This window comes from Protopterus annectens, chromosome 7.part0 (assembly GCF_019279795.1).
Source record: "Protopterus annectens isolate FY-2018-M chromosome 7.part0, PAN1.0, whole genome shotgun sequence".
NCBI classification, from domain to species: domain Eukaryota; kingdom Metazoa; phylum Chordata; order Ceratodontiformes; family Protopteridae; genus Protopterus; species Protopterus annectens.
The window spans coordinates 473835493-473850559 of record NC_056739.1 but is presented as its reverse complement, the minus strand read 5'-3'; the positions used below and the strand labels follow the sequence as shown (position 1 = coordinate 473850559).

At 37.2% G+C, this 15067-nt stretch overlaps 1 protein-coding gene across 1 annotated transcript in view; it reads right to left on the bottom strand.

Annotated features, from left to right (window-relative positions):
* Window positions 1-12044, bottom strand: part of LOC122805990 — a 216992-nt gene extending 204948 nt beyond the window's left edge. The window contains exons 1-2 of the mRNA XM_044076231.1: window positions 11989-12044; window positions 11485-11776 (exon numbers count right to left, since the gene is read on the bottom strand). Of these exons, the coding sequence (XP_043932166.1) occupies window positions 11485-11776; window positions 11989-12044 (348 nt within the window). The remainder of the gene's footprint in view (window positions 1-11484; window positions 11777-11988) is intronic.
* Between the last annotated feature and the right edge of the window lie 3023 nt (window positions 12045-15067).

The window sequence follows — 15067 nt, the reverse complement described above, 5'->3', positions numbered from 1 at the left end:
AGTTGTACAGCAGACAAGGGTAAGGTGGTTCATATAGCTTATCTAGATCTTGCCAAGGCTTTTGACACCATGCCCCTCTCTGGAATTATAGATAAACTCACTAAACTAGGTATAAATCCCTATGTCACAAGTTGGGTTGCCAACTGGCTCACTGACGGAACTCACACTGTGAAAGAAGCAGACTCCAAATCCGACTTCATACCAGTGACAAGTGGAGTACCACAGGGTTCAGTCCTGGGTCCTCTCCTGTTTGGTATCTACTTCTCTGAAGTACAGGCTAACACAGAAGGTCTTTGGCTAATGAAGTTTGCAGATGACTGCAAACTAGGAGCTGTAATCAAAACTCCTAACGATGTGGACATCCTACAAAAGGGCCTCACTGAAACAGATGCCTGGTGTCAAAGCCATGGCCTCAAGCTCAATGCCAAAAAGTGCATGTTCATCCCCTTTGGTAAAAACTCTGTACCCATGAACTACAACATAGGCGGTAGTATATTTAACACCGAAAGTGTGATAAGAGACCTTGGGACACAGATGGACAGTAGTCTCTCCATTGATAATCACATCGCCAAAGTAGTCAGGAAATCCTTCTATGTGGCACACCTCATCACAAAAGGTTTCTCATCCAGAAAAAAAGAGGTCATTGTTCCCCTCTACTCATCACTCATTAGACCCATTATAGAGTACAATGCCCCTTTTGGTATGTACCTCACAAGACATCTATAACTACTGGAAAGGCCGCAGACATACCTCACAAAGAGGATTACCGGCCTCAAACAGATGCCCTACGCAGACAGTCTCAAAAAGCACCAGCTTTACTCCATCGCATATTGCCTACTGAGAGGTGATCTCTGCCTAACTTACAAAGCTATGTCAAACCCAGAGCTGTTGGACATGCTCCACTTAAAGAAATCCAATCCGTCTGAGCTACACGCTATAGGGACCTAAACCTTGTCACCACAATAAACAGAAAATGCCAGAGGGATAGATTCCTGTCCCAGAGACTTCCCATACTCTGGAATAAACTACCTATCTGTATCAAACAAAGCTCCTCATTAGCACTCTTCAAGAAAAATCTTGATGCTTGTATGGGAAATAAGAAATTCACCCTGGGGATCACCTCTGTGGCTCTGCTCGACAGTGGAACAGGAAAATAATTTTCTTGGGTGGCAAAAGCCAGGGTACCTTTTTGACTGGGCTTGTATAGGCCCCAGGGCTGATAGCCTAGTACCTACTTATGAACCTATGAACAAGAGAGGCCCCACATTCTCACAAAGTTGATGTAGCAGAACACCAATCATAGTTTTCTTCTGTTGCATACTTTGCCATATAAATGCATGTCGTGCACCTCAACTTTTGTAAAACCTCAAATCATCCCTGATCAGTATACTTACTCCGTCCACTACCCTAGTCTTATTTATTTTTAAATGTCACTGCTGCAACAGTTGTAAAATCTTCATATCCATTCAATCACTTTTAGTAATAGTCCATTTACAACAGCTGTGGCAACGCAGAATGCATAAAAGTGAGGAAGAAGCCTGTTTTGACCACTTGTTGACCATTAACTTTAACTGTTACAGGTGTTCTGCTTCATTTGTTATCTTCTTTAGTCAGAGTTGTCCTGAAGAGAGTGTCTTGCAAAGCTCTACAGTTTTTGTAGGCTCATTCTCTGTACATTTTCAGTTGTTGCTGTAGACAGCATCCTTTATTTTGAGATATAGTCCCAGGGTGCAGAGCTATTCATACTTCTCACCACTGCAATTGCATCATCATCATCATAATCATCATCATCATGTAGAGAATATTGTGAGATTCAGATTTTCAACTATGGTGATAAATGTCTTATAAATCAATCCAATCAATCAATAAATAAATTTGCCTCTCTCACTGTGTGGCAGGCCAAAGATGTAAAAATTAAACTTTGCAATCACTGTCACTTTGGACTTTACCAAATTAACTTTGTTAATTAATTGCATGTTCCAACACACTGCAAAAATTGTTTCCAGGCAAAATGAAGCAAATCTGCTGCTGAAGAAATTCTAGATTGGAGCTTTTAGTGACCAACATCCTAATGGTGTATTAAAAGTACAAAACCCTGCACTTTCATCACTCTTTTGCAACTTCCGTAAGCTGTGAACTGTATACATGGTAATGAACTAATGAATTCTGCTGATGCTCCAGTGATTTCAGCCATCTGTAGTACTTAATATTGCTTACTAAGTTATGCTTTCCTTTAAGTCTTTAAGATTCTTGCCAAATGAAAGGGAACATTTGGCTTTTTTTTTAAACAAATTGCATTGTTACCCAGTGAGTTGTGCTTTACATGGCTTTGCTCAGTCCTTGCAACTCTTAACATAGTTCTTATAGGTTCATAGGTAAGTAATAGACTAGCTGCCCTTGTCAGACATTTTAAGCCTAGCCAATTTTCCTTTAGGTGCTCAAATTAGCCAGTTATTTCTAATGTTATTTGACTTGCTTACGTGCAGTAAATCTATTAGTAATGGGTTTGGAGAATGCCTTGAATGCCAGTGCCAGACACACATCACCTCTAAGTAGTGTGTAGGATACATTGTATAGAGACAGGACTTTGAGTTTTTTCTTGATAAAGTTGGTTGCACATCTTTCAAGGAGCATTGTCTAAAAGCTGTGTTGTAATTAGGCTTATGCCTGAGCCAACAGCAATCCTCCTATTCCATTAAATATGCACCAGAGTATTGTTTTCTTCAGTATCATTCTGCACGTTCTCCTCAACAGTAAGAAACTGCTGGCAGGCCTTCATTTTCTGCTACTGATTTTGACACATTTCAAAAGAACTATCAAAGTCCGATACCCCAAATAATTTGTTTTATGAGTTTGTGTTGTAGTTTGTATTTCAACTGTCATGTCATTCTAGTTTTCTAGCTTTACTCTTTCAGTGCTTGATTTGTTTTAAAGTACATTGATCTCTCTTTCTCCTCTCTCTCTCTCTCACTATATATATATATATATATATATATATATATATATATATATATATATATATATATATTTATATATATATATATATGTTAGAATTTTTTCCTGTATAAGGATTCATGTTTAGCAGCGATCCATTAATCATGAAATGTACCACCCATTTCTCTTGGTTTGTTATGCTTCTTATTTTCAATGGTTCCACTGTCTATTTCAATTTAACTGTTTAACTGCTCCAGTGATGATCAAATGTTCCTGTTCTTTAGGGAATGCCTCTGATATCATACTGGTAACCAGTCACCCTCCTCTGGAAAACACTTTGACATCATGGTGTCATGGTTTCTTTTCCTCTGTTTGAACAAATTTTCCATATGCCATATATTGTGTCGGTGTCTCCCTTAAGGTGCTGGGTCAGATCTCTCATGTATACAAGCTTGCCAGGCCTGCCAAGGATGGCACATTTTGGAGCAGCCTTTGTAGTGCCAACACACTGTTTAATGTGAGAGTACTTCTCCTCTCTCTTATCTGACTGACCTTACCAATGTATAGTGATTCACAGACATGCATACCCCTAATCAGATTTACCTACATACCCCACAAAAGAGTATAAACTTGCATATTCTTAGATGCACCTGATCATACTGCAGACTAAGTTATACAAATTTGGGAAGCTATGTTTCATATTTATATGGCACTGCTATGTGGAATAGCAGCATTATTTGGAACTATAGTCAGGCTGTGTAGGCATTTCATACTCTGAGAGAGTACATTAAGTTAGATTTCCTCTTGTTAGTAGTCTTCAATGTTTTAATGACTAACAGGTGTGTGTATACCTGTGTGTGCCTCAGGTTTGTAAAGGGTACTGGTGACATGGTAATCCAAACTATCAGGGCCAATTGTCCCTTTACATACCCATCACTGAAACTATCTGCCTAGTACTTGTGTTGACCTAGGATGGTCAGTAAAGCAGTCATATGCCTACACATTTCTCCCCAGTGTCTTTACAGTAGGTCCATATCAGTGTTTGATTCCAATGTAACCCTAAGTGTTGGCAGCAATACTTCCTGCCATACCCTATACTTTTTCTAGCATTCACACCTAATACTTGTATTTCTGTATTTGTCCCTAAAAGAACCATAAGGCATACCATCACCTCTGTCCCTGTATGGTCTACACAGGCTACAACCCTCTGTTTCTGTCATTTTGCCAATGTCAATAATATGTAGCTTGTAGACCTGTCACACTTTTACAAATTTCCACTGAATGAGATGGATGCAAAGGCTAGACAACTGCAGCCCTGATGAAAATGTGCAAACAGATAGCATCTGCTGAGGAGGGGAGGTGCTGACCAGTCTTTATGCAAGTTGTACAGTAGATAGTGGCCAATAACAAATAACACATGTGAGGAGAGTTGCATTTTACAGTAGCATTGCAAATTTTTCCAGTGTGATAGATTTTGTCATGGTAAAGGCACATCCCACTCCAGCTGACAGGCCATCCAAAGCGACAGACATCAAATTAAGTGGCTGATAGAGCCACAGGATTTTTTGGGGTCTCCGCTGGTGGGGGGGGGGGGCACTACTGGAATTATCTCTGGAGATCCAACTTCTTAGTTGTGGTGCAGCAGGTTAGAACATATTACACCACAATTAATTACAGTTGCCCTGCACAGCTACTATGACCCAACCATGGCAACTGTTGGTTATATATTGTTGTAGGTACCTTAGTTATGCAATCAAGTCTAGAAAAGAGAGACAGACTGGGTTTGAATGGGACATCTCTTATTATGTATGCTACAGTGGCACAGATTTTTGCAGATACCTATGCTCACTCATGTGTGGTTTTTGTGACAGTGGTATATTAGTGGAAGTATAGTGATAGGTTAATAATGGCACCTATGCTAGAGATTATAAAACACACCAGAGTCACATTTTTATGACACAGTTGTCATGTCTTCATTTTGACTGTGGACCTATCTTCAGTACAGTCTGTACGTGTGGCTACACCCACTCAAAGACAGTGCATCATAAGCATTTCCAATCTCCATTGGGTTTGAAATGTCATATGGTTCCAGCCATCAGTGATGCTCCTGTGACTGTAGCAGGAGATTCACACACTGCATTTCATATGGGTAACTCCTCCTCCATGTCACAGCTTTCCAAGGGTACCAGAAGATATTACAGGTAGCCCCCTGTCACGAGACAATACTGCACATTTTCCAGATATACTACACCACTCTGCCAGTTATTGCTGTTCCACCTCACACATTTGTCAAAGGTAGTGATGCAGCATCCTTACAGTCCAGTTGTACCATTATGGTGAAGTTCTACAATATCTCATCACCACCTTCTTATGGAGCATGCAACATGCTAGGAATCTCCTGCAAGATGGAGGATGTGTCCGGGCACTTGAGGTGAGCTTTGAGTAAGCAGAACACATGTTCTTCAATATTGTTTTTGTGTGTGTGTGTGTGTGTGTGTGTGTGTGTGTGTGTGTGTGTGTGTGTGTGTGTGTGTGTGTACTCATTGTTATGTTCGCAGTCTTATATTGCTTTTCAGTTATACTTAGTGGGATCTATACAGGTGTCATAAGCCAGGGTTGCAGCATGTATGTATCACCTGCAGAGTATGTACATATGTGTGTGTGAGTGGGGTGGGGGTTACTGCATACTTATATAGGAGAACCATAGGATGTATAGCTCAGCAGTAGATGTGGTGAATGCTCTTGCTAAACTGATGGCCCTTTGAACGTTCAGTAAGTGTCAATACTGCAAAGTTGTACACTACATATGTGAATTATGCAAAACATCTGAGTCCTCTGCAAACATTTGTTATGATATCACATGTATCACAGACTACCTGGCAAGTTATACAGTTGTATTTGGTTTTTAATGTTACATGTACAAACTATAGCACCTACTACTTAATCGAGGTAAGCAATGGCATAGAAGATGTGTAAGGCATCCTATGAAACAGTGGATGATCCTCCACATGTAAAAGGCAATACAGGTTATCAATTATTCTACAGGTGGAGGCCTGCAAAGTACCCATGTCCAAAAGCAATGAAAGTCAATAGTACAGTCACTCTGAATTAACTCCCTCTCACTCCAACAAACCAATTTTCTTCAATAAAATGAATCAGAGGGAGAAACACGGCAGAAATAATATAAAAAACTTTAATACGGTTAGTGCTTTCACATCACATATGCTTCTTCAGACCAGGAATGAAACAACATAAGCTAAAATCACTTTATATACTTGCTATACTCTACCAAATTGGTTTTAATTAATTCATTACATCTATTTAACACTCAAGTTAAAGAGATAGCATATTAATAGGTATCTAGCCTGAACTGAAACATACTGCAGCTTGCTAACTCAAACAGTTTAATACACAGACTAACATTTCATCATTAAAATATATGTGTACATAAAACAAGTATAATGTTTTCAATAAAACATGAACCATATAAGCAGATTTTATAAATGTCTTGTTTTTAAATAGGGCTTGATCGATGTTTTATCATTAAGCCCTGGTTCTTTTTCTGCCTGTAACTCAGTAATCCATTTTAACTCTCTCAATTCCAGTTTATTCATCATGTCACCCAACATTAAATCTTGAAAAATACATTCAATAACTTTAAATTGAAAATGATGCATTCCCCTTGCACAGATAGCATGTTTGGCAAGAGCACTTCTATCTGGCTCATTATTTATGATGGCAGCCAAATGCTCTCTAACACTCTCTCTTAGCGAGTGAGTGGTCATGCCAACATAAAAGGAAGGGCAGGCTAAACACACAGCCAGGTATATTAAGTTCCTTGTTTTACAATTTGCCTTGACTCTGAATTCATACTTTTTATTTGTTACAGGATGTATAAAAATCTGTTATCACTCAGGACATCACAAACACTGCATTGCCCACATTTATTAAGACCATAGAGCACTTCCTTAGACTTTTTTGGTTGACAAAGTAACCTTTTGAGATTCTTTTTGTTTTTATAACAAAACTTTGGCCTCTGGCCTACTATCCTAGCTATCTCTGGGTCTGATTGCAGGATGGACCAGTTTTTATCAATGACATTTTGTACTTTTCTAACATACCCAGCATATTCTAGGTGAATGGGTAGATTTTTAGAAGTATAATTTTCTTTAAACTGCTGGGGAGAGGTATCTTGAGTATTACCAATATATGGTTTTGCTCTACCCTTTCTCATAGACCTTACTGTTAGCTCTAAATGTTAGAAAAGTACAAAATGTGATTGATAAAAACTGGTCCATCCTGCAATCAGACCCAGAGATAGCTAGGATAGTAGGCCAGAGGCCAAAGTTTTGTTATAAAAACAAAAAGAATCTCAAAAGGTTACTTTGTCAACCAAAAAAGTCTAAGGAAGTGCTCTATGGTCTTAATAAATGTGGGCAATGCAGTGTTTGCAACATCTTGAGTGATAACAGGATTTTTATACATCCTGTAACAAATAAAAAGTATGAATTCAGAGTCAAGGCAAATTGTAAAACAAGGAACTTAGTATACCTGGCTGTGTGTTTAGCCTGCCCTTCCTTTTATGTTGGCATGACCACTCGCTCGCTAAGAGAGAGGGTTAGAGAGCATTTGGCTGCCATCAGAAATAATGAACCAGATAGAAGTGCTCTAGCCAAACATGCTATCTGTGCAGGGGGGAACACATCAATTTCAATTTAAAGTTATTGAATGTATTTTTCAAGATTTAAGGTTGGGTGACATGAAGAATAAACTGGAATTGAGAGAGTTAAAATGGATTATTGAGTTAAAGGCAGAAAAGAACCAGGGCTTAATGATAAAACATCGATCAAGCCCTATTTAAAAAAGGTCTATATTATAACAATGAATGATCAAATGATCGAACATTGTTATATAGAACTCAAAAGTTTGAATACACAAGGTATTGATCAACCAGAACAGTGATTTTTTTTTCCCAGGGAAAAAAAAATCGCTGTTCCCAAAAAAAAAAAAAAAAGACATTAAAACATTACATAAAGTGTGAGGCTTTGCCCCCCACACCCCCCAACTTGGGGACATGGGGAGCTGTGCCCCCCACACCCCCCTACTTAAATATACCAACTCCGTGATCGCACTACAGTGCCGAAAATGGCAAAGTGATGGAAGCATCCAAGCAACTTCTTGCCCAGGGAAAGAATTCACTTATATGCCACTTCGTCATTTTGACTTTTTGACATTTCATGTTTGACCAAGACACATTCGACAAAATGCGTCTTTGGTCATCTAATAGGAACCCTTTAAAAACAAGACGTTTATAAAATCTGCTTATATGGTTCATGTTTTATTAAAAACTTTGTACTTGTTTTATGTAGACATATATTTTAGTGATGAAATGTTAGTTTGTGTATTAAACTGTTTGAGTTAGCAAGCTGCAGTATGTTTCAGGCTAGATACCTACTAATATGCTGTCTCTTTAACATGAGTGTTAAATAGATGTAATTAATTAATTAATTAACAGCAATTTGGTAGTGCATAGGAAGTATATAACGTGGTTTTAGCTTATGTTGTTTCATTCATGGTCTGAAGAAGCATCTGTGATGTGAAAGCGCTAACCGTATTAAAGTTTTTTAATTTTATTTCTGCCTTGTTTATCCCTCTGATTCATTTTATTGGAGAAAAGTACCCATGTCCACAGATGTTCTCTGAAAGGTTTCTCTAATTATACTTCTCAACTGACCCATAATTTTGTCTCCAGTTGTTGAAGTTTTGATTTTCTGGTAAATCTCTAAGGATTCCATTCAGTCACTGCCAGACAAAAATTAAATAAAATTTCATACCTGTTCAAAAATAATGCATGTTGTAGAACTTGCACTATTACATTGAAATTAAATTATATTTTCCATGAATTCTAATTAGTTTAAATTATATAAAAAAGTTGTCTTAATGTTTAGTCTTTTGTCCTAGCATTATACTTGGCCTCATTCAGAATTCTTGAGGAAAGAAGGTGAGAGGTATGCCTGCAAGTCATTATGGGAAGATCTCTTCTTGCTTCAGTCTCCACAGATATGGGAAGCTCACACATTCTTATAGATGGAAGCTCACACATTCTTATAGACACTGATACAGGGCGACATATCAGCCATAACCTGTGCACTATCCCAAATGACCATGAATAAATTCATAATCTCTAGAGCATTAAAATTTTAGCAACTGAGCTGCTGATAACATTTGTGCCAAATAGCACTAAAAACTATAGCATCCTCCAAAAGCTTGGCTAGGATGGATGAAGGAAGTAGCTGTCATGTGTGCAAAGTGTTAGGGGATGTGATTGAAACAAGATTTCAATGTATTACCGACATTCATTTTTGAATGCGCCAATTGAAATTGCCATGGAATGCTCCATCTTTAAAACTGCAGTTTGCTGCATTTACAATGAAAACATTTTTTTTTTCCTCTTTTTTTGGTTCTCAAGTTCAAGAAGATGATTGTTTTTTAAGTTGGGGAGGGGAGTACCAGAATAGCTAGCTATATCTTGGGTATTCTGTTGCAGGTTTGAGTCTGAGAATTCTTATGTTATGCTGTGTTAAGATTTTTGGCATTATGCTCTTTTTTATATTATATTTATTTTATAGGCAGTTGCACAGATTCTTTTTTCTCCATAGAAATAAATACAGATTACTCTCATCTTACATATGTTTTTAATATCATGTGAATTTGCTAACCCAATTCAGTTACCTGTATCTTCCACTGTATATTTAGGCTGACTGTACTGGAGCAAAAACAAGACAAGGAATCAGGAGTAGTTTACTCCTCTTTTTTCCTTTAGTTATTCCTGTGCAATTGAATGCAGCATACTACACAACTCATCTATGGATCTCATATACATATATATAGAGAGAGAGACATACACATGCATGTATTATAAACACACACACACACACACACACACACACACACACACACACACACTTACATATATAAATACACACAGATGCGTGTATATATATATATATATATATATATATATATATATATATATATATAAAAATTGGAAAAACTCAAGGATCTTCAGCTTACCAAAATGCAACATCCTTTTCCAATGACTAAAAGTCTCTAAAATATCAGCCATGCAATTAGCCAAAAAGCTTTTCAAGTAGTGCATTAGTAAGTGTGCACCTAAGAAACATTGGATTTCCAAATTCCTTATGAGTTATTGTACCAGAATTTACAGGAAGAAGTCATGTACAAATGTAACCATACAGGCATGGAACTGGTGACCATTCTTTCACAGGTTAATGAAGAAAATGGAAAGCCTACGGAAACTCATTTATAAAAGATTTATTTTCCATTTGCAAGGAAATCTGTAACATTCTGTTCACTAGAACAAATAAAGCAGTTTGAACTAATTTTGGCAGGTAAAGAAAAGCTAACTGATGATAAGGAATACTTTTGACAAACTGCATACACATATACCTAGTACTGTAGATCACATCACCCTAACCAAGTTGTACCACTACGTTTCCCAGTAAGAATCAGGAAGACCATGGAGATCATGGATTATAGCACTAGGAGCCTATGGGGTTTCTCCCTTTACAGAGATAGAACAGAATGGTCCAGAAATGATCAACTCTAATGAGAGTGTGGCAGCAGTATATTCAAACAGGAATAGTACTTAATGGGACCCTTATTTAGATATAGTCCTGTTGGGGCAGTACAGATGAAGAGTGAAATCTCAAAAAAAGGTAGAACAGGGTACAGCATTAAGAATAAATAGTAAGTAAAAAGTTTGGGTGGCCACGGTGGTGCGGGCCACGGTGGTGCGGCAGTTAGCATTGCTGCCTCACAGCAAGAGGTTCTCCAGTTCGATTCTCGGCTGGGGTGCCTTCTGTGCAGAGTCTGCATGTCCTCCCTGTGGTAATGTGGGTTTCCTCTGGGTGCTCCAGTTTCCTCCCACATCCCAAAGACATGCAGTAGGTGGATTGGACACTCTAAATTGGCCCTAGGTGTGTGTGTGTGTGTGTGTGTGTGTGTGTGTGTGTGTGTGTGTGTGTGTGTGTGTGTGTGTGTGTGTGTGTGTGTGTGTGTGGAAGGTTGGGCACTGGGCTGGCAACTCGACACTGTAAAATCCACTGCCAATCATGAACAGACAGATGATCTGCTGTGGTGATCCCTAACTGGGAAAAGCCAAAAGAAGAAGGTAAGTAAAAAGTTTAAAATGTGAACAAAATGATGATGCTGTTGAAAGTCAAACAGCAGCAGCTTGTAAATCTGCAAAGCTGATACATAGATCTGCTTCCAATGCACAAAACAAAGCACATTGTAATGAAAAATAACACAGATTCAGAAGGAGAAATATATATTTTGGCAGATCCTGTTGAACTATTTCCAAGGCATCATACAAAATATATATTTTAACAAAAGAAGCAAAATCTGTTGATCTGTTCAGACCATTCACTTTCTTCTGTTTTCAAAAAGTTCGATAAAACTGAGAGTCCCTTTTACTTGCAAGTATCAGTGTATCACAATGTAGAAACCATGACGTTTTCTTCATACCTGGGGGTATCTGTAGAGTCCCAGCACTGTAGCCATAATCAGAGAAGATGATGATGGAGTATCACCAATTACAGCAGGCCGTAAGGATGCAGTTTCACAACTGTAGTTTGGAACAAGATCCTGCTTTCCTGTTAAATATGACAGAGTACCCAGCAGTGCTTTTTCTCTAGAATAGCATGAGTCAAAAATCTGAAATCCCAAGGTGACATTTGGTAATAGTTTAGGGTCTCTGTTTATCTCTTCAATTGCAAAAATCATTGATAGCACAAAGAGGTATTGAAAAATTATAAATCTGTTAGATTCAAGGAAAAACTTTGGGTTAGTACATTTATGTTGTAGATTGACCAAAAGATTACCTGGATGCAGCAAGGAAACAAACTCAGACTTATATGTTGAAATATAGTGTGCACTATCCAAATACCAAGTGCAGGTTTGCCTTCAGACTTTTGTCACAAGCATTTCAGTTGTAAGTCATCTGGTTTAACACATTAAAGCTGAACTCACATTTCAGTTTGTCCAATCTGTACATTTTCAGCACAACTGTTCTCCATTACTTTCATTGTGTCAGTTTATTGCCAGCATGCAATATAACAAACTGACACAAATATTCAAGGGTTATAAGATTTTAGACTTCAGAAAAGATAGAATCAAATGCAGTGATAGTTTATGTTTGTGAGCTATACTGTATGGCAAAATTGTGACATTTTGCTCTCATTTTATTAGTGAGAAAGACAGCATTCTATCTGTAGAAGAGTCTTAACATGTGATGTTGGAGAGGTATCCTGTAAACAAGTTACTTTATTCTATGGCATCACACAGAATAGTATTCATTGTGTCAAATTAAAAATTGCACAGATATATTCAGCACACCATAAAATACAATAGGTGTTTTGCAATGATAACAATAAGCATATACAGAGCTTTGGCAGATTAGCAGCTGCACAAGTCAGTAAACTAAAGATGAAGACCTAGGTCTGATCACAAATATCAAAACTACATCCACTGGCCATTCCCTGTAGTGGAAGTTAGCAGAAATGCTAAGCACTTATTCCCATGCCTATACCTAAGAATGATTATTCCCAATTAAATTTTCCACTGTGTTGACTTTTCCCTAAAGTTCTAAATTAATGAATGTCACGAGCCACTTCAGTGTAATTCAGTGCCTATGTCTCCCTGTAAGAATACTGGAAAGCATTGGTCCACCAGATTCTTGTCCTTCAAATAAAAAAAAATGTCCTGATAAACTGACATAAATGTAAATTTAGTGTATTAATTAAATAGGAATAACTTCAGAAAGTCTGTCATCTTACTCATCCTACAAATTGTTGTACTGAGGGTATTCCCTCCTACAGTGAGAACTCTTCATTCACACTACTATCAGGTACTTATCCTCCCATTGCTGTGTCACAGAAATTATGAAAATTTATGCAAAGACCTTAACTTTTTTCAACATTTTTTTAAAAAAATCCAAAAAAACATAAATGTGATTTTAGTATAGTAAAATTACTATAGTTTTCACCTCATGTTTACTTGTTCTGGAGTAGGCAGATCCATTATCAGTTCACGATACTTAAGTTACCTCATCTGCTAGTTCTTTTTCTCTAAAACAGAGAGACTGTTTTACGATACAAAAGTCATGTAAGCCATCTTTGTTTTAATCCTCTGCCTGTCCAGGAAGTGGTTATCCATTGCCTAATCAAAATCCATGATTCAGGACTACAATTTAGAAATTCAATTTTTTAGCCTGTCTCTCAAAACATAAGTATAAATCATTTCTTGTCCATTTCATTGTTAGTTTTACATTTTAAAATCCTTTGCTGTCTTGGCATATCGTGCATGAAATCTCATTTTACTACAACTAGTCAGAATCGTCCAAGTAAAGTGTATTTTTGTATTGTTGAGATTGCTTTGCTTTAGTAATCATACCTCTCCACTGCTAAGATTTATAGGTCTGTTCCAATTATGTTCAGTCTTAAATATCTAAGCAATGTTTTCATCTAAAACTTCTGTAAAGGAGTATGGACTGTTGGCATTATACACATTTTGATCTTTACGTCTATTAAAGTAGTCAAGTGCAATCACATAATTAAATGTGCTAACCTGTTTGATAGCGCTATCATTTGTTCTTGCTTTATTTTTCAACTTATAAGGGGTCCAGATGAGGACTTTCTATTCTACATTGTTCCTTACAATGTAATTAAGACAGTTAAGACCACAGGATATGTTTATGATTTAATAAAATGCATTATTGCTTTATGCATCACATACTTTGTGAGCTTTCTTTTTTATTTCTAGGTTCGCAGCTTAATACTAAGTAGGTGGTTTGAACAACACTTAGCCATACACCCTTGAAAGCATCATAGCTTGATTTACCTCTCCTTCTGGTAATGGTCATACAAACAATCACTTATGTGAACCCAGTCAATCAAACAAACAGCAGGAACGCTAAGATGTTACACCATTTAAGATGTAAGGGAACTTCAGATAATGGGCATGGGATTGTTTGGGGAAGCAATCTTCCCCTCTCAGAAGTACTATTTGTATAATGATGTAAGTTGAGAATCCCAGAAAAAATGTTCCTAACGATAGTGTGCAAAGGGAAGGGATAGTAAAGCATGTTTTTTTTCATACCCTCCCCCAAAAAAAAGACAGAGCTCCATGTAAGAAAAGAGACAAGCCATTTGTTTCACTAGTTTAAACAAAAGAAAAGTAATAATAATAATAATAATAATAATAATAATAATAATAATAATAATAATAATAATAATAACAATAATAATAATAATAACAATAATAATAATAATAATAATAACAATAATGCTGCTGAAGCCCCTAAACTCCCTTAATGACCACAGTTAAGTAGTTTCACATGATCTCATACTCATTCAAATTTTGTGACGATCAAATTACGTGACTCCTATAACATAGCTACATTAAAAAACACTTTTAAAAACACACATTATCAATATTTTCAAAGCATTAATCATATCACAAAAATGTTACAAAAATATTGATAATCCTTTTTTTACAAACACACACACACACACACACACACACACACACACACACACACACACACACACACACAAACACACGTTTATTTAAAAAAAAAACTCACTCATCTCATTAGGCTAGTCTCCAATACAACCTTAATATTAATATGTTCATTTAATCTTGTGGCATTATCTGCCATTAATAAAATCTGCCAGCCTAACTCTTTTCTTTTTAAGACATTGCACACAGGGGGTCCATCAACTGACCCTGGGAACTATAGACCCATAAGCCAAGCCAGCCTTATCTGCAAGGCCATGGAAAGAATCATCATGGACTTTATCAACAAGGACATAGGTGACCTTCAAATTCTTGACTCAACCCAGTTTGGCTTTGTTAAGGGTAGAGCATGCTTACTAAACCTGGTGGACTTCCTTGAGAATGTCACCAAAGCCTTGGATTAAGGTAAAACAGTACATACTGCCTATCTTAACTTAGTCAAGACATCTTTTGACACAATCCCCCACTCGGATATCATAGAGAAACTCTTCTAGCTGGGGATTAATCCATACATCACTAGATAGGTAGTCAA